At 37.6% G+C, this 23,846-nt stretch overlaps 1 protein-coding gene across 1 annotated transcript; it reads left to right on the top strand.

Moving 5' to 3' along the window:
* The first annotated feature begins 7,979 nt into the window (after window positions 1-7,979).
* rnf152 (ring finger protein 152) lies at window positions 7,980-23,614 on the top strand. Its single transcript, XM_057823956.1, has 2 exons — window positions 7,980-8,115; window positions 20,954-23,614. Exon 2 carries the CDS (start codon window positions 21,068-21,070, stop codon window positions 21,650-21,652), a length of 585 nt encoding a protein of 194 aa, XP_057679939.1. The 5' UTR covers window positions 7,980-8,115; window positions 20,954-21,067; the 3' UTR covers window positions 21,653-23,614.
* Window positions 23,615-23,846: the final 232 nt, after the last annotated feature.

Genomic DNA, 23,846 nt, shown 5'->3' with positions numbered 1-23,846 from the left:
GTAGGAAAAACATGAAAATATGAAAAGGAAAAAAGGTACAATGGATTTTAAAGTAAGGAATTAAAGGAACGTGAAAATAGAATGAAGAAAAGAAGGCATGAGTAAGAGAGAAAAGAAATAAATATAGAAGAAACAAAGAATAGAAGTGAAGGTCATATCCTGTAGAATGGAAAAAAAGCTGCCAAGCCTCAAAATTCAATTTCTTCATTTTCCCTCCTCCTTCGCCATGTCAGCGCCCCGCACATTCCCTTCACCCCATCTCCAAGTGTCCAATGTGAAAGGCAATGGAAGAAGCTATCACTCATTTTCCCCAGCGACAAGACGAGAGAATTAATTAGCGGAGGAGCAAAGTGCTTGGTGAGCTGTTGCTGAGCGCGGAGGAGGAGGTGCGAGTGGCACATTTGCCACACGACAAATGTTCATCAAGTCACAAATGAAATTTAAAAAAAAAAAAAAAAAACTGGGTTATTGAATCAAATTATAGTTGGTGTGACCGATCCAAAAGAACCCGGCCCGGTCAAATGTCCCATCTGAAGCCACTCTTAGTCGGGAAAGATTCAGAGCAGGTGTGAACCATAAGCGGATTTTAAGGGGGGGGGGCCTGGTGGCTGAAAAGTGTCATTGCATGTCATTGACTTTCCTATATATAAGTTGTTAAGCAATAAAACTGCAACAAAAATGAATGAAATGAACTATGGCTGTCAAAATTCTCGCGTTAACGGGCGGTAATTAATTTTTTAAATGAATCACGTTAAAATATTTGACGCATTTAACGCACATGCCCCGCTCAAACAGATTAAAATGACAGCACAGTGTCATTTCCATTTGTTACTTGTGTTTTTTGGTGTTTTGTCTCCCTCTGCTGGCGCTTGGGTGCGACTGATTTTATGGGTTTGAGCACCATGAGCATTGTGTAATCAACAATGGCGAGCTACTAGTTTATTTTTTGATTGAAAATTTTACAAACGTTATTAAAACGAAAACATGAAGAGGGGTTATAATACAAAATTTTGATAACTTGTACTAACATTTATCTTTTAAGAACTACAAATCTTTCTATCCATGGATCACTTTAACAGAATGATTATAATGTTAATGCCATCTTGTTGACTTACTGTTATAATAAACAAATACAGTACTTATGTACAGGATGTTGAATGTATATATCTGTCTTGTGTCTTATCTTTCCATTCCAACAATAATTTACAGAAAAATATGGCATATTTTATAGATGGTTTGAATTGCGATTAATTACGATTAATTAATTTTTAAGCTGTGATTAACTCGATTAAAAATTTTAATCGTTTGACAGCCTAAAATGAACAAAAAAAATGTTTTTACAATGGGTCTAAATTATTTTTCGAACAGATCATGTGACTAGCAACTTAGACGGTCATTTGCTTTGCATATAATTTTCAACAACAAAAAATTAGGTGAGGGCAATTTTATTTTTTCAAATGATTTTTTTCTTTGTTAATTTTTATTTTTTTTTGATTGAAGCAACTTTTTTGGGATTAAATGATTTAGAGACAAATTTCCTACTCATAATATGGCCCAAACACAAAAAGGATGGCTTCAATCAAAACTTTTTTAATGAAAAATTAAGTGTTCATCAATCGACAGTCAGAGAAGTTGTCTACAAATGGAGAGAGTTTGGCACTGTTTTTCTCTCCCAAGTAGTGTCCGTCCCCTAAAGATGACGCCAACAGTTCAGCCCAGAATACTCAGAGAGGTAAAAAAGAACCCTGGAGTGTCTGCTAAAGACTTACAGAAATCACTGGCACAGTCCAATATCTCTGTGTACACATCAACTAAATGTAAAACTACGGCCAAGAATGGTGTTCATGGGACGACTCAACAAGGAAGCCGCTGCTCTCTAAAAAAACATTGTTGCTCATTTAATGTTTGCAAAAAGGCACTTGGACACTCCACAGAGGTTTTGGCAAAATATTTTGTGGACTGATGAAACCAAAGTTGAATTGTTTGGAAGTAACACACAACGTCGTGTGGAGGAAAAATGGAACAGCTCATCAACTTCAACACCTCATCCCCAGCGTGAAGCATGTTGGAGGGAGCACCATGATTGGGGCTGTTTGGCTGCCTCAGGGCCTGGACAACTGGGCAATCAGTTGTGGAAGAATGAATTCAAAGGTTTATCAGGATGTTTTGCAGGAAAAAATGAGGCCGTCTGTCGGACAGTTGAAGCTAAAAAGGAAAACCTGAGGCCGTCTGTCGGACAGTTGAAGCTAAAAAGACGATGGATGCTGCAACAAGACAATGATCCAAACCACAGAAGTAAATCAACTTCAGAATGGTTTCAGAAGAACGAAATACGCGTTCTGGAGTGGCCAAGTCAAAGTCCAGACTTGAACCCCATTGAGACGCTGCGACATGACCTAAAGAGAGCGATTCATGCCAGACATCCCAGGAATCTGACTGAACTACAGCAGTTTTGTAGAGAAGAATGGGCCAAGATTAGTCCCGATCAAAGGCGTAGATTTGGTCTCAACATTGGTAGGGATGCTATAACAGCATAACCTGCATATTCACTTTTTGCTGGGGACGGGACATTAATAAGACCCAGATTGGGTGAACGGGGGTCAGGGCTACATTTCTCAGAAATATGCTGATGTGTTGCCTACGTAAAAATGAAAAAGTTAGATTTATTTTCATGTGGGAAATCCCACCTTCTTCATATCAAGGAAATTTACAGTGGTTGTGTTTGTGTGTGTGTGTTATTTTTTTTTAAAGAAATGTCTGCATAGGCTGCAAATAAAATTATTTTTCAATGAATTATGGAGAAAATAAATATATTTTAATCAATGAATAAATGCACAGTTGAATTAACGTTAATGACAGAAAACGCATACCTTACAAGAGGACACTTATCTCTAATCTGCTTCCTACTCAAGTTTTGGTGGTTAGCAAGTTCACACAGTTTAATTTTATTTTCTTACTGTGATGCAGGTTGGACTTTCAGTCGCAAAATTTGTGGCGTGTTCCCCACCTCCACAACATTGACGTCTACTTACAGTGGCTGCTACTGCAGCTGGCCGAAATTTTTTTTTTTAATACCACTCGTCTTTGAAAGGGGTGGAGGAAGCGGCATGTTGACATGTATTTCTGTCGGGGTTGAGTGAGTGTGCGTGCTTGTTTGTTCTAGTCATCAGCCGATCAAACGTGCGTTTGAGGGGAAAAAATGGACTGGCACATTCAGCAAGTGAAAAGGGGTAAATCTAAGTCTGAACATAATGAAAATACAGTAATTCACTTAATAATGGAAGGGTCAATTCTATTCTTACAACATATGGGAAGACACTATCAATTATTATCATTAATAATTATGAATTATAATCATTATATTATTCAAATAAAGTTGCTTAAAAGTTGGTGGGGACAATTTGAGCATCCTGAAAAGTTGGTAGTGTTAGGTCCCTACTGTCCCTATGCAAACCTACGCCCTTGGTCCTGATTGATTTGTGCCAGACTGATCTGCAGCTACAGGAAGCTCTGATTGAAGTTATTGCCGCCAAGCGGAGGGTGGGGAGGGGGGCAAAACATTAATAAATATGACAGTTCACACTCATTTTTCCTCCTTCTGTCATTGTTTGCATACTATCCTCATTAAAATATGAAAACCTATAAATGTTTGGGTGGTTTTAGTTAAAGCAGACACTTGTTTTTTCATCTGTGTGATTTTGATAAAGCTCAGATAATATTTGATGGTGATTTTATGAAGAAATGTGAGAAATTCCAAAAGTTCACTCTTTCATACCACTGTATTTACGTCATTTTCTTTTTTCATGAGGAGAGCTTTCTGTCTAGGTTCACTCATTGGCTGCCATTCACAGCTATAGACGTCCAATATTTTTGGAATGCTTTGACAACTTTGTAATGCCACTTCTAGTCATGTAGCATCTAAATTAAAATTTCTATAGCATTTTCTACAAGTATTTTATTCTTTACTGTGAAATTGAGCATTAACTCATTGGCCGCCATTGAAGGCGTGAGACATCGAATCCATTTTGTCTGCAAATAATGAACGTGTATTCACCCCTCCCAGTCAAAATGGATTGTATGTCTACCATTTTAAACTCATATCTGCAGTGTGCTCAAACCCTTAGCACCGAGATGAAGGTTAACCCGCTTACAGAACCTCCATCTGGGTCCGGTAACGTGATTCCGCCGGTTCCCGGGCGTCCATCTCCGGACCCTCCGGCGGCGGAATAAACTCAATCTTCCACCGAGGCCGATCCGATTATACAACTTGGCGGCGAGGTCACCTTCCAGACGGGGAAGGAGATTTTCATTGCGGGCTCCATACGCGCCATATGGAACAGTCGAAATTGCAAAGCTGTTGTCATGGTTACCAGGGCGTAATGTTCTTCGGCAGAGGGCGTGCGGTAAATTATACGACGATTTCTATCATTTGCAGTACTTTTTCTGTGTTTTTCTATAGAGTAAAGCGCCTGCTGGCACAGCGGAGCATCTAATTGTCTTTGATGCGCACTGACATGCTCACTTACTTCAGTCTCCCGCAGTTATCTTCTCCGGCCCGTGCTGTGATGTGAGAGAGAGGAGCTTCCAAGAGTCATTTGTGAAATTTAAGCACAAAAATAAATCAATCTTACTCTTGGCAGGTGGTTTGCCAAGAATAATATGAGATGAAGGCTTCTAATTAGGGTTTAAAGGAAAGGGCAGGGTTTCAAAATGGCAGGAGAAGGTGACTGGAACATCAAAACCAGTGCGTAACAAATGTGAATAGAGTCAGGGTGCAATAAGTATAAAAGGTGAACCTTCGGCTGGTGTGGGTCCTGGTGGATTATTATTCGCGGAACCCTGCACAGTTTCAAAACGATCATCCAATATGTGGGGCGGGGGCGTTGCTAGTGGAAAACTTTCTTCAGGCCCCTTCAGACAACTGGCCAAGCGAGTGGGGGGGGGGGGGGGGGGGGGGGGGGCTGGCAGAAATATTTTAACACTTAAAAGTGTGGGCATTCAAGGTGTCGCTCTTGAATGGTTCAAGTCATACCGAGTTGAACCAAGTTATTGTGTAAAATGGGCAATTTTCATGTCCAAAAAGGCATTGCTTCCACACGGGGTTCCCCAGGGATCTGTTCTCAGCCCTCTTTTATTTTCGCTGTATTTATTGCCCTTTGGTTCTGTTTTTAGGAAACATGGTGTTTCATTTCCTTTGTATGCTAATGACTGTCAGATTTATTTTCCAATTGCGCAAAATGGCACTTTCTGTCAACTTATTAAATGCCTCAACGATATAAAGTCGTGGCTTTCACTTAATTTTTTAAGTTTGAATGAAAACAAGACTGAAGTCATGGTGTTCGGACCAAGTAGCCAGGCCTCCCTGAATGTTGACCTCGGTTCATCGTCTCCATTTCTTAAGAACTATGTACAAAATCTGATTTTAAATTTGAGAAACAGATTTTGTTGTGTTGTACGGGACTGTTTTTATCAGCTTTGCCAGATTGCTAAGGTGAAATCTATTGTTTCACGCTCGGATTTGGAGAAATTGATTCATGCTTTTGTCATAACTCGGCTGGATTATGGTAATTCGTTGTATGCAGGCATCGGTCAGGCTGCACTGGCCCGTCTGCAACTTGTACAAAACTCTGCTGCTCGACTCCTAACTAGAACCCGCTGGCGCCCCGATTTTAGCATCTCTTCACCGACTCCCAGTACATTACCGGATACATTATAAGATATTATTATTTGTTTTTAAATGTTTGAATAATCTTGCACCACCATACAGAAGGGCAAATAAGTATTTAGTCAACACCTAATTGTGCAAGTTCTCCCACTTGAAAATATTAGAGAGGCCTGTAACTGTCAACATGGGTAAACCTCAACCATGAGAGAGAGAATGTGGAAAACCCCCTAGAAAATCACATTGTTTGATTTTTAAAGAATTTATTTGCAGATCAATAGTTGAAAATAAGTATTTGGTCAATACCAAAAATTCATGTCAATACTTTCTTATGTACCCTTTGTTGGCAATAATACAGGCCAAACGTTTTCTGTAACTCTTCACAAGCTTTTCACACACTGTTGCTGGTATTTTGGCCCATTCCTCTATGCAGATCTCCTCTAGAGCATTGATGTTTTGGGGCTGACGTTGGGCAACACGGACTTTCAACTCCCTCCACAGATTTTCTATGGGGTTGAGATCTGGAGACTGGCTAGGCCACACCAGGACCTTGAAATGCTTCTTACGAAGCCACTCCTTTGTTGCCCTGGCAAAATTTGCTGAAGACATGTCAACAAAGCACATGGATTATTGGAACCATGTCCTATAGTCTGATGAGACGAAGATTCATTTGTTTGGTTCCGATGGTCTCAAGCATGTGTGGCGGCGACCAGGTGAGGAGTACAAAGATAAATGGGTCATGCCTACAGTCAAGCATGGTGTTGGGAATGACCCCCCCCCCCCCCCCCACACACACACACACACACAGACACCTCTTCAATCTCTGCAGCAATGCTGACAGCACTCCTGTAACGTGCCACCTGACATTTTGGAGGGAAAATGTCAAGCAGTACTCAATTTGGACATTTAGGGATGTACATAGTTCCCATGCGGTGTACTCACTTTTGTTGCCAGGGGTTTAGATATTACTGGCTAAATTTTGAGTTAGTTTTGAGGGGAAAATAAATTAACTCTATTATATATGCTGCACACAGACTACTTTTCATTGTGTCAAAGTGCCATTTTGTCAGTATTGTCCCATGAAAAGACATACTTAAATATCTGCAGAAATGTGAAGAGGGAGGTACTCACTTTTGTGATACACTGTACACATTGGAATAATACACATATACAGTGAACACATTAAAAGATATTCGAAATCAATTGCAAAAATGAAATAAACCTTGGAAGACATAAAAATTGATAAAAGATACATGTATTTTAAAAAATATATGTTTATGTTAATATAATAATTATAAAAGCTGAAATAAATGAAAAATATAGACTTAATTTTTAAATTTTTTATTTAGACTATTAAAGCGGAAATACATAAATATAAAAATGAGATAAAACAATATAAATGAATTTTGAACTAAAAGAATAAAACTCGCGTGAAAAATAAAAAGGAAAACAAGTAAATACAAAATAAAATAAACATATACAAATATTGAAACAAAAGTATGTATACAAATTTAAATAAGTAAATGTAATTTTAATTTGAATGTAATAAATAATAAAAATGATAAATATTCTTGAATAATATACTGTATATAATAAAATTAATGTAATAATTAACTACATAAGCAAATTAAAAAATCTTTGAAATCAATTGAAAAAAATTAAAATAAAACTTGAAAGACATAAAAATAATTAAAATACATGTATTCTAAAATAAATGTATATGTATATATTAATATAATAATTATAAAAGCAGAAATAAAGAAATATGTAAAAATATAAATTTATTTTTTAAAATTTTCATTTGACTATAAAAGCAGGAATACATAAATATAAAAATGAAATAAATCAATATAAATAAGTATTGAACTAAAAGAATGAAAATTGAATGAAAAATAAATAGGACAACAAATAGGTAAATACAAAATAAAATAAGCATACAAATATTCAAACAAAATGATACATACAAATTGAAATAAGTCAATGTAATTTTAATTTAAATTCAATAAATGATAATAATAATAACATATATATTTTGATAATATATATAATAAAAATAAATCAATGGATAAAATAATTTTAATAACTACATTAACACATAAAAAAATGTTTGAAGACAGTTTTTAAAAAATAAAATAAAATATCCCTTATATCCAATATTTCAATTTAATTCCGCCACTCCTTGTGCGCCAGTCGAGGAGGGAGCGCACACTTTTGCAACCACATTATCACACCGCTACCTGCCATAAAAAAACCCTCGACCCTTCTACCTTGCGCAACCTGCGCTCTCCCATGTGCGCATGCGCAACAGCACGGAAGGCGTGTCCACCGACCGCCCGCTTAGTCGCTTACCGTGTTGTGCTTCCTCCTGCCCGCTTTGTGTGTTCCTCTTATGTTATTGTGTCGACTTCACGGTCCACACGACGACTGGAAAGACGAAGACACGCACGCACGACGTGAGTCTCTTCCTCCTTTCCTCCTTCTCAGTTCTCTCCTCGTCTTTATTTACTGTCGTTCGTCTGCGCGTGCGTTTGTTGTGTCTGGAACACAAGACGCAAAGATGCTGTCCGTTTGCGTCCTCATTGTAGACAAAAGTTAAAAGTCGTTATGATGTGGTAGATTTTTGTTGTCGGGGCATCCCTGTGTTCTCGAGTTGGAATAATGGAAGGTCACACTAGGACGAAATAGACGCTGATAGACGTCTAATTATTTGGGGTCCGTTATTCATTGAGTTTATCAGTGGTAGACGCCCAATCCCTTTGAACTGGGAGGGTGGCAGCTCGCAAAGGGATTGGACGTCTAGCGCCGTCAATGGCTGCTAAATGAGTTAAATATTTATAAGGGTGACTACAATGTAGTTTACAAGATTACTGAGTTTTAGCACTGCTAATTTTTTGCTTCAAATCCATCATTTTGACAATGTGTGTGTGTGAAATGAGATGTTTGGAAGTTAGAGAACATGCCAAACATTCCCTTCTTTGTTGTTTTCCCCACAATCTCAAGCAAGGCGTTACTTTGGACTGGTGGAAACATGAGCTAAGTGGTCAGGGAGGCCCCCCGGGGGCCAAATGCGTCTTGGGAACTCCTGTAGTTGCCACTGATGGAATGTAATTAGTGCCCCCTAAGGAGATTTTTTTGTTGATGAATACAGAAAAACAAACATGGTGGAGGGCAGGGATCGTGGTAAAAGTGGTGCAACGTTTCCTGCTTGGAAAAAATAACGAATACATTTTTACAAACATACATTTTAATCATTTATTTATTTTTTATTTTACGTTGTATTTTATTTCTTTTTAAAGGTTGATATAACTTGCAGCTTTTGGTCAAGTAAATACTGCATAATCAGCTTTTAAATACATTTTTAATATAAATATATATTTTTTTATTTGTATCTTTTAAAGTTAATATTAACGAAGTAAGGTCTTGGGGATTTTGCTTGGAAAAAACAAGCTTTTTTTCCCCCCAAATGTTATTTAAATATTATTGTTTATGCGCAAATATAAAAAAATGACTCAAGAATTAAAAAAGTAATAATTTGACCTTGTTAAGTTATTATTTTATATATTCTTTTATTTAGATAATTTTGTCTATTCGACTTTTTTTGTATGTATATATATGTATATATATATATATATATATATATATATATATATATTAAAAAAAATATATATATATAACTTGAAAGCCTTTCTTTAAACAAAATACAACATCTTTTCTCAATTTTAATTTTCATTAATTAAATCATTATTTTTTATTTAAAATTAATTTTTCTTTATATTTATTTATTTATTTTTATTCAATATTATTTTTTTAATGTAATTTTTCTTTTAAATAGATTTTTATATATTCTTTTATTTAGGTCATTTTGTCAAATTGATTTTTGTGTGTGTGTATATATATATATATATATATATATATATATATGAGACAGATTTTTTAAAAATAAATATAACTTTAAGCCTTTCATTAAACAAAATACAACATCTTTCATCAATTTTAAGTACTATTAATTAAATCATTATTTGTTTTTAATTTAAAATTTGTTTTTCTCTATATTTCTTTATTCATTTTTATTTACTATTATTTTTTTTAAATATATTTTTTCTTTTATATTGATTTTTATATATTCTTTTATGTAGGTCATTTTGTCTATTTGATTTATTTTGTATATAAACAAATATATTTATTTTTTGAAATAAATATAACTTGAAAGCCTTTCATAAAACAAAATGCCACATTTTTCATCAATTTGAATTTTTATTAATGAAATCCTTATTTTTAATTTTAAATTTGTTTTGTTTATTTATTTATTTTTATTTAATATTATTTTTTAATGTATTTTTTCTTTAAAATGGATTTTTATATATTCTTTTCTTTAGGTAATTTTGTCTATGTGATTTTTTTTATATACAGTATATATATTTTTAAATAAATATAACTTGAAATCCTTTCGTTAAAGAAAATACTTCATCATTTTTAATTTTCATTCATCATTATTTTTAATTTATTATTTTTCTTTATATTTATTCATTTATTTTTATTTAATATTATTCTAATAATTATTTTTCAAAATGTTATGTAATTTTTCTTTTAAATAGATCTAAAAAGTAAATCTAACCCACGCCATATTTTAGTGAGACTTTTTTATTTAAGTATAATTAATTTATTTTTAATTTTATTATTATTATTGTTATTTTTTTTACATTTTATTATTGTTATTATTCAGGTATATAAACATCTAAATATAGTATTTATTTGTAAAGTATGTAATTAATGAATGATTCATAATGATATAAGGACATATAACCTGTAATCTTTTAAAAATTATCCTTTAATAAAAATTTTTGCGTTTTCTAAAAATGTTAGGCATGTAAATGCGATTCTTGATTACATCACATCAATTCAGAGTCATTTGTGTCTTGAATAACATAAACGCATCGTCAATCCAATCCATGTAAACGTTCAAATGTAAGAATCCCATCATGCTAATATACCCACGAATACGTCAAATAAAGCTAAAAGTAGACTTATTTTCCATCCATCAACACTTTTCCTAATTAGCATACAGCGCTAATGAGCCTCATTTCCCATTTTAAACTTCTCTCCTCGCACCTGCGCTTCATTTGCATCGCCTCAACCCCCATTTTATGTTGCTTCCCTTTTTTTTTGCCATTCCCGGCAATTTCTTAACCAGTTTGGTCCGTTTTTCATTGCCGTTAAGGAGGTGGGCGGGGCTTAGTCGAGCAAAACAAGAAAGGCTGTAAGCATGTTCAGTCACGAGTTTACTCCAAACCGTTTGAATCATGATCATGAGATGAGAATGAATTAAATTTGAATGATTTAGTTAGTCACTGATGTATTGTCCCTAGATTACCTCTATTGATTTTGTCTGTTCTTTCCATTGATTGTCTTGAGTACCTCAGTTGATCTGTATCACTCACATTGTCTGCAGTTGATCTGGCTAGACATCCAATCTATTTGAAGTGGGAGGGTTGGCAGCAAATGTAAAGAATGTCACTTTACAATACAACTAACAGAAAAACACTATTTTCCTCGTTCTGCTGTGAGTTTATTGCTAGTAGACGTCCAATCCGTTTGAACTGGGAGGGTGGCAGCGAATGAACATTCGTTCATTCACTGCCATCCCTCCCACTTCAAACAAATTGGACGTCTATGGCCGTCAGTGGCAACCAATGTCAAGCAATGAGTTGGGGACTGCAAATGTTTCATGTTTCGGACTACAAAGTGTCGTGATGTATCACCTTTTCGATATGTTGTCACACCCCTGCTACTAACCCTCCCACTTCAGATGGATTGGACGTCTACTAGTGATAAACTAGTGATAGACTCATTAAAATTCAGAAGGGTGATTGGACGTCTATCATCGTCAGTTAAGTGCAACTGAGGTCACGGTGCGTGACGATGAGGAGGATGATGATGAGCGTCGTTGACCTTGGCTAATGAGGAAGAGGGCGGCGACCTGCCAGATGGGAAAAGGAGGGATGGAAAAAAATAGAAAATTCTTATCTTTAGGCGTGACTGAGATAGAAATGATAGCGGCTTGATGAATTTCGATTTAACCCCTTCATGCCGGAATTTAAATTTAACAAATATACATCAGGGAATAAATAAGTACATGAAAATAATAGTAATACACAATAATATTAATAATATTTAATTAACTGGCCAGTCTTGGAGGATTTTGATCTTCTTTGCCTTGAGGAACTTTGAGGTAGAGATTAAAGTATGCGATGGAGCACATCCTGTTGTAGAATTTGTCCCTTTTTATGGTTTGAAATGTAAGAGGCAGCTAAGATTTGTTGGTAGAGATGTCCGATCGCGTCATTTTCAAAGTATCGGAATCGGCAAAAAAATATCGGCCATGCCTTTTTTAAATATATATATATATATTTTTTAATTAAATCGTTTTCTAATTCTATTTAACGTTACAGACATAATATGTTACACTCATCCAGAGTCTTTAGTTTAGGCTTAAGGTAGGGTTATCAAATTTATCCCGATAACGGCGGTAATTAATTTAAAAAAAAATGTATCACGTTAAAATATTTAACGCAATTAATGCATGCACTGCACGACCCACTCATGCATTTTTGCGCTCATTCTGTAATGCCGCCAATTTTACCTAAATAGAGAGATAAAAGGCAGCGTAAAATGAGTAGAGTGAATTTTGGCAGCCTTTGGAGCCTTTTTTTAATTGGCTAAAGCCTTACAATCCCTCTCCCTACGATTAGAATATCATGGGAAGCAATGTGGGGAAGCAAGGTAGCTTTTTCTAAACACCTTATGTTATTTCCCAACACAGAGAAGATATATCAATTGGTAGCACTACGCACAGTCATGGTTCCACTTCCCATCATGCATTTGGGCATGGCTACAGTATCATTTACTGAAAGCGCAATACAATAGATGGCAATATTTAGTCACAATATGCAAAGTCACAAGTCTTTTTATCCGTGGATCCCTCTCACAGAAAGAATGTTAATAATGTAAATGCCATCTTGAGGATTTATTGTCATAATAAACAAATACAGTACTTATGTACTGTATGTTGAATGTATACGTATATTCGTCCGAGTTTTATTCATTTTTTTCTTAATGCATTGCCAAAATGTATATGATCGGGAAAAATTATCGGGAATGATTGGAATTGAATCGGGAACAAAAAAAAAAGCAATCGGATTGGGAAATATCGGGATCTGCAGATACTCAAACTAAAACGATCGGGATCGGATCGGGAGCAAAAAAACTTGATCGGAACAACCCTATTTGTTGGTATTTCAGACTATTTATGTTGCCTTCCACCCTGCAGATCACTCGCACACCCCCATACTGGATGTAACCCCAGACCATGGTTTTGGTAATTATGTAACCACCAAACTTCACTGTTTTCTGAGTGAATCTCAGATCCATGCGGGCTCCAGTAGGTCTCCTGCAGTATACAGTATACGGCGACTGTGGTGTAATTCAATGGAAGATTCATCTGAAAAATCCACCTTTTGCCACAAAACAGCGAAGTTTGGTGGTGGAAAAATCATGGTCTGGGGTTGCATCCAGTATGGGGGTGTGCGAGAGACTTGCAGGGTGGAAGGCAACATAAATAGTCTGAAATACCAACAAATCTTAGCTGCCTCTTACATTCCTAACCATAAAAAGGGACAAATTCTGCAGCAGGATGGTGCTCCATCGCATACTTCAATATCTACCTCAAGATTCCTCAAGGCAAAGAAGATCAAGATCCTCCAGGACTGGCCAGCCCAGTCACCAGACATGAACAGGATGAAAGAGAAAGCATGGAAGACGAAACCCAAGAATCTTGATGAACTCTGGGAGGCATGCAAGACTGCTTTTATTTGATGTTCCTGATGATTTCATCAATAAATTGTATGAATCCTTGCCGAAGCCCATGGAAGTCATACAAAATATAAAATTTGAATCTCACAGCACCACTACTTAATTCACTTATGTTATGTAACACATTTTTGTATTTGAAGTAGATTCTTTGTGCAATTTTCACACTACTTTCTGTAGGCGACAAAACTTTTGTCTTGCCAAAATTTGACTTTTATGTCTTCATTAAATGATAAATCTTTTTTCAGTGAAACAAATATATTTTTGTACATTCAACATCATTTGGGAGGGTCTTAGCTTTCATATGAGCCATTTCTGAAACCAATTGAATGATTAAAAGTCAGGTTATTAGCAATTGTTTCTACAAAATGGAAAAGCGACAAGACTTTTGTCAGGGACTGTATGTAATCTTGGAAAATACAACAAAAAGTGCGGAATTCCTAAACTAAAAAATTGCCATTGTTCTGTTGACGGCGCTACAGATGTCGAGTTAACATAGACACTGTTCTAGTACAAATTTTATGATTATTATTATTTTTTAACAGTAACACATTTTGGAAACAATATAATGATTCTTAGTGCATATCGATAAACTTTTGGGGATATAGAAAAACTTATTGCGATATATCACTATTTTGATATATTGTCACACCCCTAATCTAACCATACTCAGTGTTCAAAGTTTCCTCACACCCGTGCCGCTTGCGTGAATTGGATTGCGTATTAAACCTGCTTTGGAGTTCGCACCTGGGATGCCGGCATAACGAAATGTTATTGAAAGACTTCCCGCCCGACTGCCACGCGGAACAAAGACGCCGCTAATGAGATAGAAGCCCTGCGGTTTGGTTGCCCCCCCTGCTGCAGCGCCGCCTCCTGCTGCGCGAGCACGGAATCATTCAGTTTTTTAATTGGCGGGATGCTGCTCTGGGAAAACAATCAGGCGGAGGTGATGTGGTGAATGAAGATAGAGACGTGCGAGAAGAGAGTGATCACGATTCAGAGCCGTAGACAGCAATAGACGTCTAATCCTTTCTAAATGGATGGGATGACTCTTTTAATAGTCGATTAATCGTTTAGAGACATACTGTAGTTCATCTAAAAATTGTCCAAATCTTCTTTTTTGAGCTTCTAAATAAATATGTGGTTTGTTTGGATGTTTGTGTTCAAGATAACTCAAGAACAGAGAAAGGGTTTATTAAAGAACTATTAGGATATGTTTGTAAGATGATACAGAATAGGTGATTACATTTTGAGGTCATCATGTCAAAGGTCACAGATGTCAGAAAAACTAATTTCTGGCATAGGTCTGCTCCCTCAGTGCTATTTAATTTTTATTCATTTAGAATGGTTTTGAAACTAAAAAAAAAAAAATCTATTCATTTAAATTTTATTGTTATTTTTTTAAATGATAAAATAGCAAAAAAAATATATATATATTCTTGATAATAATTTGCTTTGATTTTTTTTGTCTACATTAAAAAAGGCAAAACAAATATTCTCTCTTTTATTGATTTTTTTCAAAATATGTTATTTATTAAAAACTGAAACTAACGGAGAATGCTGAGAGAGCAGAATTCAAATTCAAAATCACCATATTTCTGACCTCTGTGACCCTTTCACTTCTTATCATGTCACCCAACCTGCACGTTTCCGTGAAATAGGCTAATATGTTATCAAACTATCACAAAATTCCTTTTCTGACCTCTGTGACCTTTGACCCATTCCCTTCTCATCATGTCGCTCAACCTGCACATTTGCGTATAATAGTCTAATCTGTTGTCAAACTATCATGAAATTCCTTTTCTGACCTCTGTGACCTTTGATCCTTTCACTTCTCATTATGTCACCCAAATTGCACATTTGCTATAAATAGGCTAATCTTTTATCAAACATCATGGAACTCCTTTTCTGACCTCTGTGACCTTTGTCCTTTTCAATTCTCATCATGTCACCCAACCTCCACATTTGAGTTGTATCAGCTAATATGTTATCAAACTATCATGAAGTTCCTTTTCTGACCTCTGTGATCTTTGAGCCTTTCACCCACTTATCATGTCACCCAAACTGCACATTTGCGTGAAGTAGGCTAATCTGTTATCAAACTATCACAAAATTCCTTTTCTGACCTCTGTGACCTTTGACACTTTCCCCTCTCATCATGTCGCCCAACCTGCACATTTGCGTATAATAGTCTAATCTATTGTCACACTATCATGAAATTCCTGACCTCTGTGACCTTTGACCCTTTCACTTCTCATTATGTCACCCAAACTGCAAATTTGCTTTAAATAGGCTAATCTTTTATCAGACGTCACGAAATTCCTTTTCTGACCTCTGTGACCTTTGTCCTTTTCAATTCTCATCATGTCACCCAACCTGCACATATGCGTTAAATAGGCTAATCTGTTGCCAAACTATCACAAAATTCCTTTTCTGACCTCTGTGACCTTTGAGCCTCTCACTTCTCATCATTTCACACAACCTCCACATTTGAGTTAAATCAGCTAATCTGTTATCAAACTATCACAAAATTCCTTTTCTGACCTCTGTGATCTTTGACCCTTTCACTTATCATGTCACCCAACCTGCACATTTGAGTTAAATCCGCTAATCTCTTATCAAACTATCATGAAATTCCTTTTCTGACCTCTGTGACCTTTGACGGTTTCCCTTCTCATCATGTCACCCAACCTGCACATTTGAGTTAAATCAACTAATCTGTTATCAAACTATCACGAAATTCCTTTTCAAACCTCTGTGATCTTTGACCCTTTCACTTATCATGTCACCCAACCTGCACGTTTGAGTTAAATCCGCTAATCTGTTATCAAACAATCATGAAATTCCTTTTCTGACCTCTGTGACCTTTGACGCTTTCCCTTCTCATCTCATGTCACCCAACCTGCACATTTGCATTATATAGGCTTATCTGCTATCAAACTATCAAGAAATTCCTTTCCTGACCTCTTTGACCTTTGACATTTGACCTCATCACTGCAAAATTTAATCACCTTTTCTGTTTCATATTACAAAGTTAGCTAAAGTTTTATCGTAGAACATCATCGATTCATTTTCTGCCTCACGTATTGATCCTTGTGGCATCAGCATAACATGAGATTATCGTAAGCGTGGTATTTCGTGTTATGAGGCAGCGAGGGAGGTAAAAAAAATCAAATCAGTAAATATTTAGTTTTTAATGAAAGTAGATTGATTCATTCGGTTTATACATGAGCATCTCTAACAGCTTCCAGTGAGCGAGTTACTTATTTTTTTTTCTTTCTTTTTTTTTTTTTTACAGCGCACTTAGCATCGGCTTTTAATTGAATGACCTTCATAAAGCCTTGCATTGTAGCGTCTCCGCCGACAAAGGCAAGAATTAGCACCCGTGCTACGTTGGCAGACGTTCAAGAGAAAACGCAGTGTCATAAAGTGCGGCAATTAATGTTTATTAGTCGATTTCAGGAATGATTGACCTTCATGGCGGCGGGAATTAGTCGTTGTCATCTCGTTTTTTTTAGGGCGCGTGTCCAACGAGGAGAAGCGTTGGCGCGCGTGACATTTGGATGACATTTTTAGCTAGCGGGGGCTCGCGTTTTAACGAGGTGTTTCTTTCTCGCAGGTATTTTGCTGCGTCCTAACACGTGTGAAAGCTTGGGGTTATTTTTAACTTTCCCTTTGGCGGGTTGTACGTGGAGGCCCCCGGGGAGTGTGTGTGCCACCTGCACACGCTGACGTCACGACTAGCCTCTGGTATAATTATTCATAGTCAAGTGGCAGCCAAAAAAATACATAAATAGCTGTGCTATATTTTGCTATTGAATATATTGGGGCTACACCCAAATACAATATATGAATAAACTAAGGTTGAAAATAGAGCTGTCCAATAATGACTTTTTAGCTGATCTCCCGATATTGTTCAACTCCAGAAATCCGATATCAAACTGATATCACATCACACACCATTATTTTTCAATTATAAATTGTTCATTTAATTTCTGCACCATGAATGCAAATGGTCTGCTCAAATAACAAATCCAAAGCATCTTAGTTTGAAGAATAATGGTCAATAAGCATAACTGTTGTGCTAAGCTGTGACCAGCCCTTGTACAAAGGCAGAAGGCTACACATTCACTTTGAAAGCAACATGCATATCGGCCCAAAACCGATAATGAAAAAAAAGATGTTGATATTATCCAATATCAATTAAAAAGGCTTTTATCGGCAGATATCATCGGCAACTCTAGTTGAAAACTGAAGCCAATTATTCAAAAATATTTTTTAAATGAATTATTTTTAATTTAATTGTAATTTTATTATCATATTTTCAAATTACAGTGACCCGTCGCTGCTTTGCGCTTCAAACTTCCCGCCCTCAGTGCATCATGGATTTTTTTTTTTCAATTAAAGATACATATTAGCTGTCCCGAGCTGATAGTCTCACTTTCCCTCCTGCTGCTCTTTGTTGGTCAGGCAGTGCACTGGAGTTGCTTATTAAAGTTAACAATGATTGACAGACATTAAGGTTTGATGTTGCCACAGATGATTGGAAGCCGGAGCTTCAAAACGACACATGCGGCAATCGTTTAACTTGCTAAACAGTTGCTGTGGCAACTCATTGTGCGTATGTGAGCAGCTTAAGCAGATTTGACTGGACTCACTCAATGAAGCATTTAACAAAGACAAACATGCTTGTACTTTATTCTTGTTTAAAAATAATTTGGTGGGACAGTAACATGTTTAAAAATTATCATACTGTAATTTTCGCACTATAAGGCGCACCTGACTATAAGCCGCCATGCACTAAATTTTACACGAAAACGACATTTGTTCATGTCCTCACTGTATTATGAGATAATTACACCAAAATATAACACTTTATTTGACAGCAGCATCATAAAACTGTCATAAGACCACCAGGCAGCTTTGAAAACTAATTGGCTGCAAAGCTTCATTGCTTCAAGAAGCTTCATTTGTCCATCACTGCTCCGTTGGGGGAGACAGTCAACCTCTGCTGCCACCTGCTGTCAACACTGTTGTTGTCCAGCATGCCTCCTAGCATGCATTGCAGCGCTACAGATGTAAATAACAGTCAAAATTCATGTTCTGTCCTAATTATTTCTTCAGTTACTGTTCCAGTTGTTTCACTAATTACTTGCTGTGGTATTTAGTACCACTTTATTTGACAGCGGCGCCATAAAACTGTCAAAACACCATCATAATTATGACATGAGACTGTAATGAGCATTAATGAATGCTCATAACAGATGTTTTAGTGTTATCCGGCAAATTTTCTCACATTTGAATGGATGTAAAAGATCTAAGCTGGACATAAATGGAGTTAGTGGCATAACTTGCTGGATGACACTTAACTCATTTGCTCCCAGAAACGTATAAAGACGTTCTATTTTTAAATGCTTAACTGTCCCACAAACATATTTATACGTCTTTGCGTTTTTTTGTACAAGAAGCATCTAGAGCTTCCGATCTATCGCCGAAACAAAAAATAAGCCTCAAGACCAATTTTAAAGCAATAAAACTGGCCACTGGAGGGCAGTAGCGCATTTGTTAAGACCCCACAACCCAATTCAAACAGTACAACTTTATTAGGGAAGTTAGCAGAGCCCCTCCGCAGCTTGCTGCTCAGGTCCACCGCACGCTCGAGTGTCCTGCACGGAAACGCGCACGGCCAAACCAGTTCCCCCCCAGGAACATAAGTTCCCCAGGCGAACGAGACAGTGGTCACCACAAAAAAAAGACCAAAAAAAATCCATCTTTACGAGACAGTCGGCAATGAGGGAAAAGTTTAACCGCTGTCGCAGCCACCAAACGTCATCTCTCAGTTAGGTAAGTGTGAATAAATTGTTACTTTGCTATCAAAAGCTCTATGTGGCTGGTTGTTCATGTTATTTTGTAAAAGGAAAACATTATTCAGATGTTTGGGATGTCACTGAAGCAAAAAATAGCCATGTTAAAGTCAGTTATGTTTGAAATTTTTGCGTTTACAAAAAGCTCATTTTCTCAGTTTTTTTCATCAGAAATTGGAAAATTGCTCAAACTAAGCTATTTTCTAATGCTGATTTCTAAAGAATGGAAAAAGATATGAACTTACTTTTTTTTCTGCTGAAAGAAGAGAGTCTAATCTTTCTTCTGGTGGGTTCCATGTTTATATAGCAATAAAACAGAATTTTTTGTGGGCCTTGCAAAATCAGTCAAAATCCAGTAAAATGGCCGGGAGCGAAGGGCCTTGCTCCGGTGAAAATGGCTGGGAGTGAATGAGTTAATGACATCTGTCATAAGCATTCAGTAATGCCCATAATAGTGTCATGTCATAATTACGACGGTCTTATGACGCCGCTGTCAAATAAAGTGTTACCTATTAACCCAAATAAATCAACAAATAAGCCGCATTCAAAAGGATTCAAAATGAAGGGAAAAAGTAGTGGCTTATAGTCCGAAAATTACAGTACTTAATACATTTGAAGTGCTTAAAAAACATTTATCGTGGCAGGTTCCGGTCCCCATTAACTGCGAAAAACGAGGGATCACTGTATTTCAATTTCAATTAAATTCTTTAATTTTAAACAAAAAATATTTTGATGAAAAAAAAAATAATTAAGCAAATTATTATTCAAATTAAAAAATATTTTATATTTTTATTATTTTATTATTTTATTTTATATTATATTTTTTTATAGTTATTTGCCATGAAATAATGTTAACCCCTTGATGCCTGAATCTATTTTTAACAAATATACATAAAGCATTGGAGGAATACATAAGTAATTATAGTACTTAGTAGAAGTACTAACAGTGTTAATTAAAAAAAAAAACTCCTAACTAATAAGGAAAGGGTTAAAAAAATGGTACATTTTTTTTGAAAGAAATGAAAGAAAAAGACCTGACAAAAGAGAGATAACAAAGACGAATGAAAGTGGGGAAAGGAAAAGGGAAAGAGAAGCAAGTGAGGAAGAATGAGAGGAGGAAAGACAAGGGATGCAATAGGAAAGAAGGAGGAAAGATGGAAAGAAGAGAGAGAAGAAATGAGAACGAGGAGAAGAAGCAGATGGAAGAGAGAAATATAAGTAGAAAGGAAGAAAGATGAAGGTATTGAAAACACATAAGAGAGGAAGACACGTGGAAAATAGAAAAAGAGCAAACGACTGAAGAGAAAAGAGGACATAATGGAGTGATGTTGATTTTTTTCTTTTTTTTTTTGAAAGCGCGTTTTTCATCGTTTCCCTTTCCGATAATTTTCACAGGCGTCGAAGCGTCTCAAGTGCCGACTCTGCGTATTTCACGCTCAATCGCGAGTGACTTGTGACTCAGCACTTTTTGAACAAACTCCCAACCGACCGCAGGCGCTAACACTGAAAAGAATCATTTGCTTCTAGTTCAAATTTAGTAATTTTTCATGTGTTTTTGCAGACCGGGGAGCATGTCGGCACCATCGATTCCTGACGTCCCGTCGCGGATTTTTTCAGGACGCCTACTGGAGTAAATTTTGTACTTTGGCTCAGGATATTATTTTTCCCTGTAATCATGGAGACTCTTTCCCATGATTCCCTGCTGGAATGCCAGATCTGCTTCAACTACTTCAGCCCGCGCCGGCGCCCCAAACTCCTGGATTGCAGGCACACGTGCTGTTCGGTGTGCCTATCGCAGATGCGTAGCGGCCACAAGGAGATCCGTTGCCCGTGGTGTCGCAGCGTCACCAAGCTACCGGCGGGCCTATCTGTGGCGCACTTGCCTGACGACCCCGACGCGGCGGCGGCTATTCCGCATGCCTCGGATCGCACGCCCGTCTACATCCGTATGCCCGGTAGCGGTTGCTACATGCTGCCGCCGCCCGCTGAGGACGAGCGGGTGCCGGCCGGCTGCCGCTTCCTGCCAGGTGGCGGGCAGAAGGGCATGGCTATAGTGACAATTCCCGAGCAAGCCTTAGGCGCCGTTTCAGAGGACGATAACGGCGAAGGGCAGCGAAGGGCCAGCGTACCGAAGGGTTCCACGTGGTCCGGCGTGTGCACGGTGGTGCTGGTGGCTTGCGTGCTGCTGTTTCTGCTAGGTATCGTTCTGCACAACATGTCGTGCATCTCCAAGCGCTTCACCGTCATCTCCTGCGGATGATCCAGCAGACTCTTTGGAGACTAAACATTCCCAAACTTTTCCTAATCCGGTCCGTCCTCGAACCTTTTGTTATTATAGACTCGAGGCTCAACCGATCGGTTGGTTAGTTCATGATTAGCTCGAGTTCATCCGTCCTCTAAGAGATTTGGACTGTGCGTGTTGTCAATAAAGTCACGGTGTTAGAACGCAAAAGGTGATGTCTTTCTTTGTTGTAGTACCTAACGATTGTACTCAGAGCCGTAACCCATTGTACGCCATCGATGGGGATAGATGTCCGATCCATTAGAATTGGGAAGAAGGACACCCTCCAAGATGGATAGGACATCTACAAGTGATGAATTGATTTAAATTCATAAGCTTGTCGAGAAACTCGGTATTCACAATAGTGCTCACAATGCTCACGACCCTATCCTATAGACCAGAACTGACAGAGATCGAATCAGAACAATGTCTCTAGTGAGTCAAGACCAAGACAAGACTAATATCCGGAAAATGTAGTCTCGAGACTAGTCTCAACCGGTCTCGAGAGTTGCCACACCAAATGCGCCAACCCCCCAGATGTAAAAATGTGCGATGAACTCATTTAATTTCATAACCTTGTCTAAAAACTCTGGATTTCCAATAGTGCTTACAATGCTGAAGACCAGAACTGGCAGACACCGAATCAGAACCAAGTCTTTAGAGAGTCGAGAGCAAGACAAGACTAAGACTTTCAAAATTTAGCCTCGAGGTTGGTCTCAACCAGTCTTGAGAGTTGCAACACAAAATGCTACAACCCTCAAAGACGTAAAAACGAGCGATGAACTCATTTAAATTCATAACCTTGTCTGCAAACTCGGGATTTTACATTAGTGCTCACAATGCTCAAGACCAGAACTGACAGAGACTGAATCAGAACCAAGTCTTAGCGAATCGAGACCAAGACAAGACTGAGACTTTCAAAACCTAGCCTTGAGATTGGTCTGAACTGGTCTTGGGAGTTGCAACACGAACTGCTACAACTCGTAAAAACGAGCGATGAACTCATAACCTTGTCTGCAACCTTGGGATTCACAATATTACTCAAATCCAGACTATCCTACAGACCAGAACTGACAGAAACCGAATCAGAACCAAGTCTTTAGAGCACTGGTGTCAAACTGACTCCATAAAGGGCCAAGTGGGTGCAGGTTTTCTTTCCAACCAATGAAGAGGACACCTTTTGACCAATCTGATCTCTTGCATGGGTAATCAGTTAAAGTTCACTTAACCTCTGTCCTGTGTGTACCACATTGAGCATGGAGAAAAGAAAGAAGACCAAAGAACTGTCTGAAGACTTGAGAAGTAAAATTGGGAGAAAGCATGGGCAATCTCAAGGCAACCGTCTCCAAACACCTGAATATTCCTTTGTCTACAGTGCGCAGTGTCATCAATAAGTGTAAAGCCCATGGCACTGTGGCTAACCGCCCTATATGTGGACGGAAAAGAAAAAATGATGAGAGATTTCAACGAAAGATTGTGCAGATGGTGGATAAAGAACCTCGACTAACATCCAAACAAGTTTAAGCCGTCCTGCAGTCCGAGGGTACAACAAAGTCAACCCGTACTATCCATCGGTATCTGAATGAAAAGGGACTCTATCTACCTCTCTACCCAGGATGACCCCACTTCTAACCCAGAGACATAAAAAACCCAGGCTGGAGTTTACCAAAACTTACCTGAAAAAGCCAAAAACGTTTTGGAAGAATGTTCTCTGGTCAGATGAGACAAAAGTAAAGCTTTTGGGAAAAGGCATCAACATCGAGTTTACCGGAAAAAAACGAGGCCGTCAAAGAAAAGAACACGGTCCCCACAGTCAAACATGGTGGAGGTTCCATGATGTTTTGGGGTTGCTTTCTGCCTCTGGCACTGGACTGCTTGACCGTGTGCATGGCATTATGAAGTCTGAAGACTACCAACAAATTTTGCAGCATAATGTAGGGCCCAGTGTGAGAAAGAAGGGTCTCCCTCAGAGGTCATGGGTCTTCCAGCAGGACAATGACCCAAAAGACCTTTCAAAAAGACTAGAAAATGGTTTGAGAGAAAGCACTGGAGACTTGTAAAGTGGCCAGTGAGTCCAGACCTGAACCCCATAGAACACCTGTGGAGCGATCTGAAAATGGCAGTTTGGAGAAGGCACCCTTCAAATCTCAGAGACCTGGAGCCAAAGAAGAAT

The sequence above is a fragment of the Corythoichthys intestinalis genome, chromosome 20, assembly GCF_030265065.1.
Source record: "Corythoichthys intestinalis isolate RoL2023-P3 chromosome 20, ASM3026506v1, whole genome shotgun sequence".
Taxonomy (NCBI): domain Eukaryota; kingdom Metazoa; phylum Chordata; class Actinopteri; order Syngnathiformes; family Syngnathidae; genus Corythoichthys; species Corythoichthys intestinalis.
This window is presented reverse-complemented; position numbering and strand designations above follow the sequence as displayed.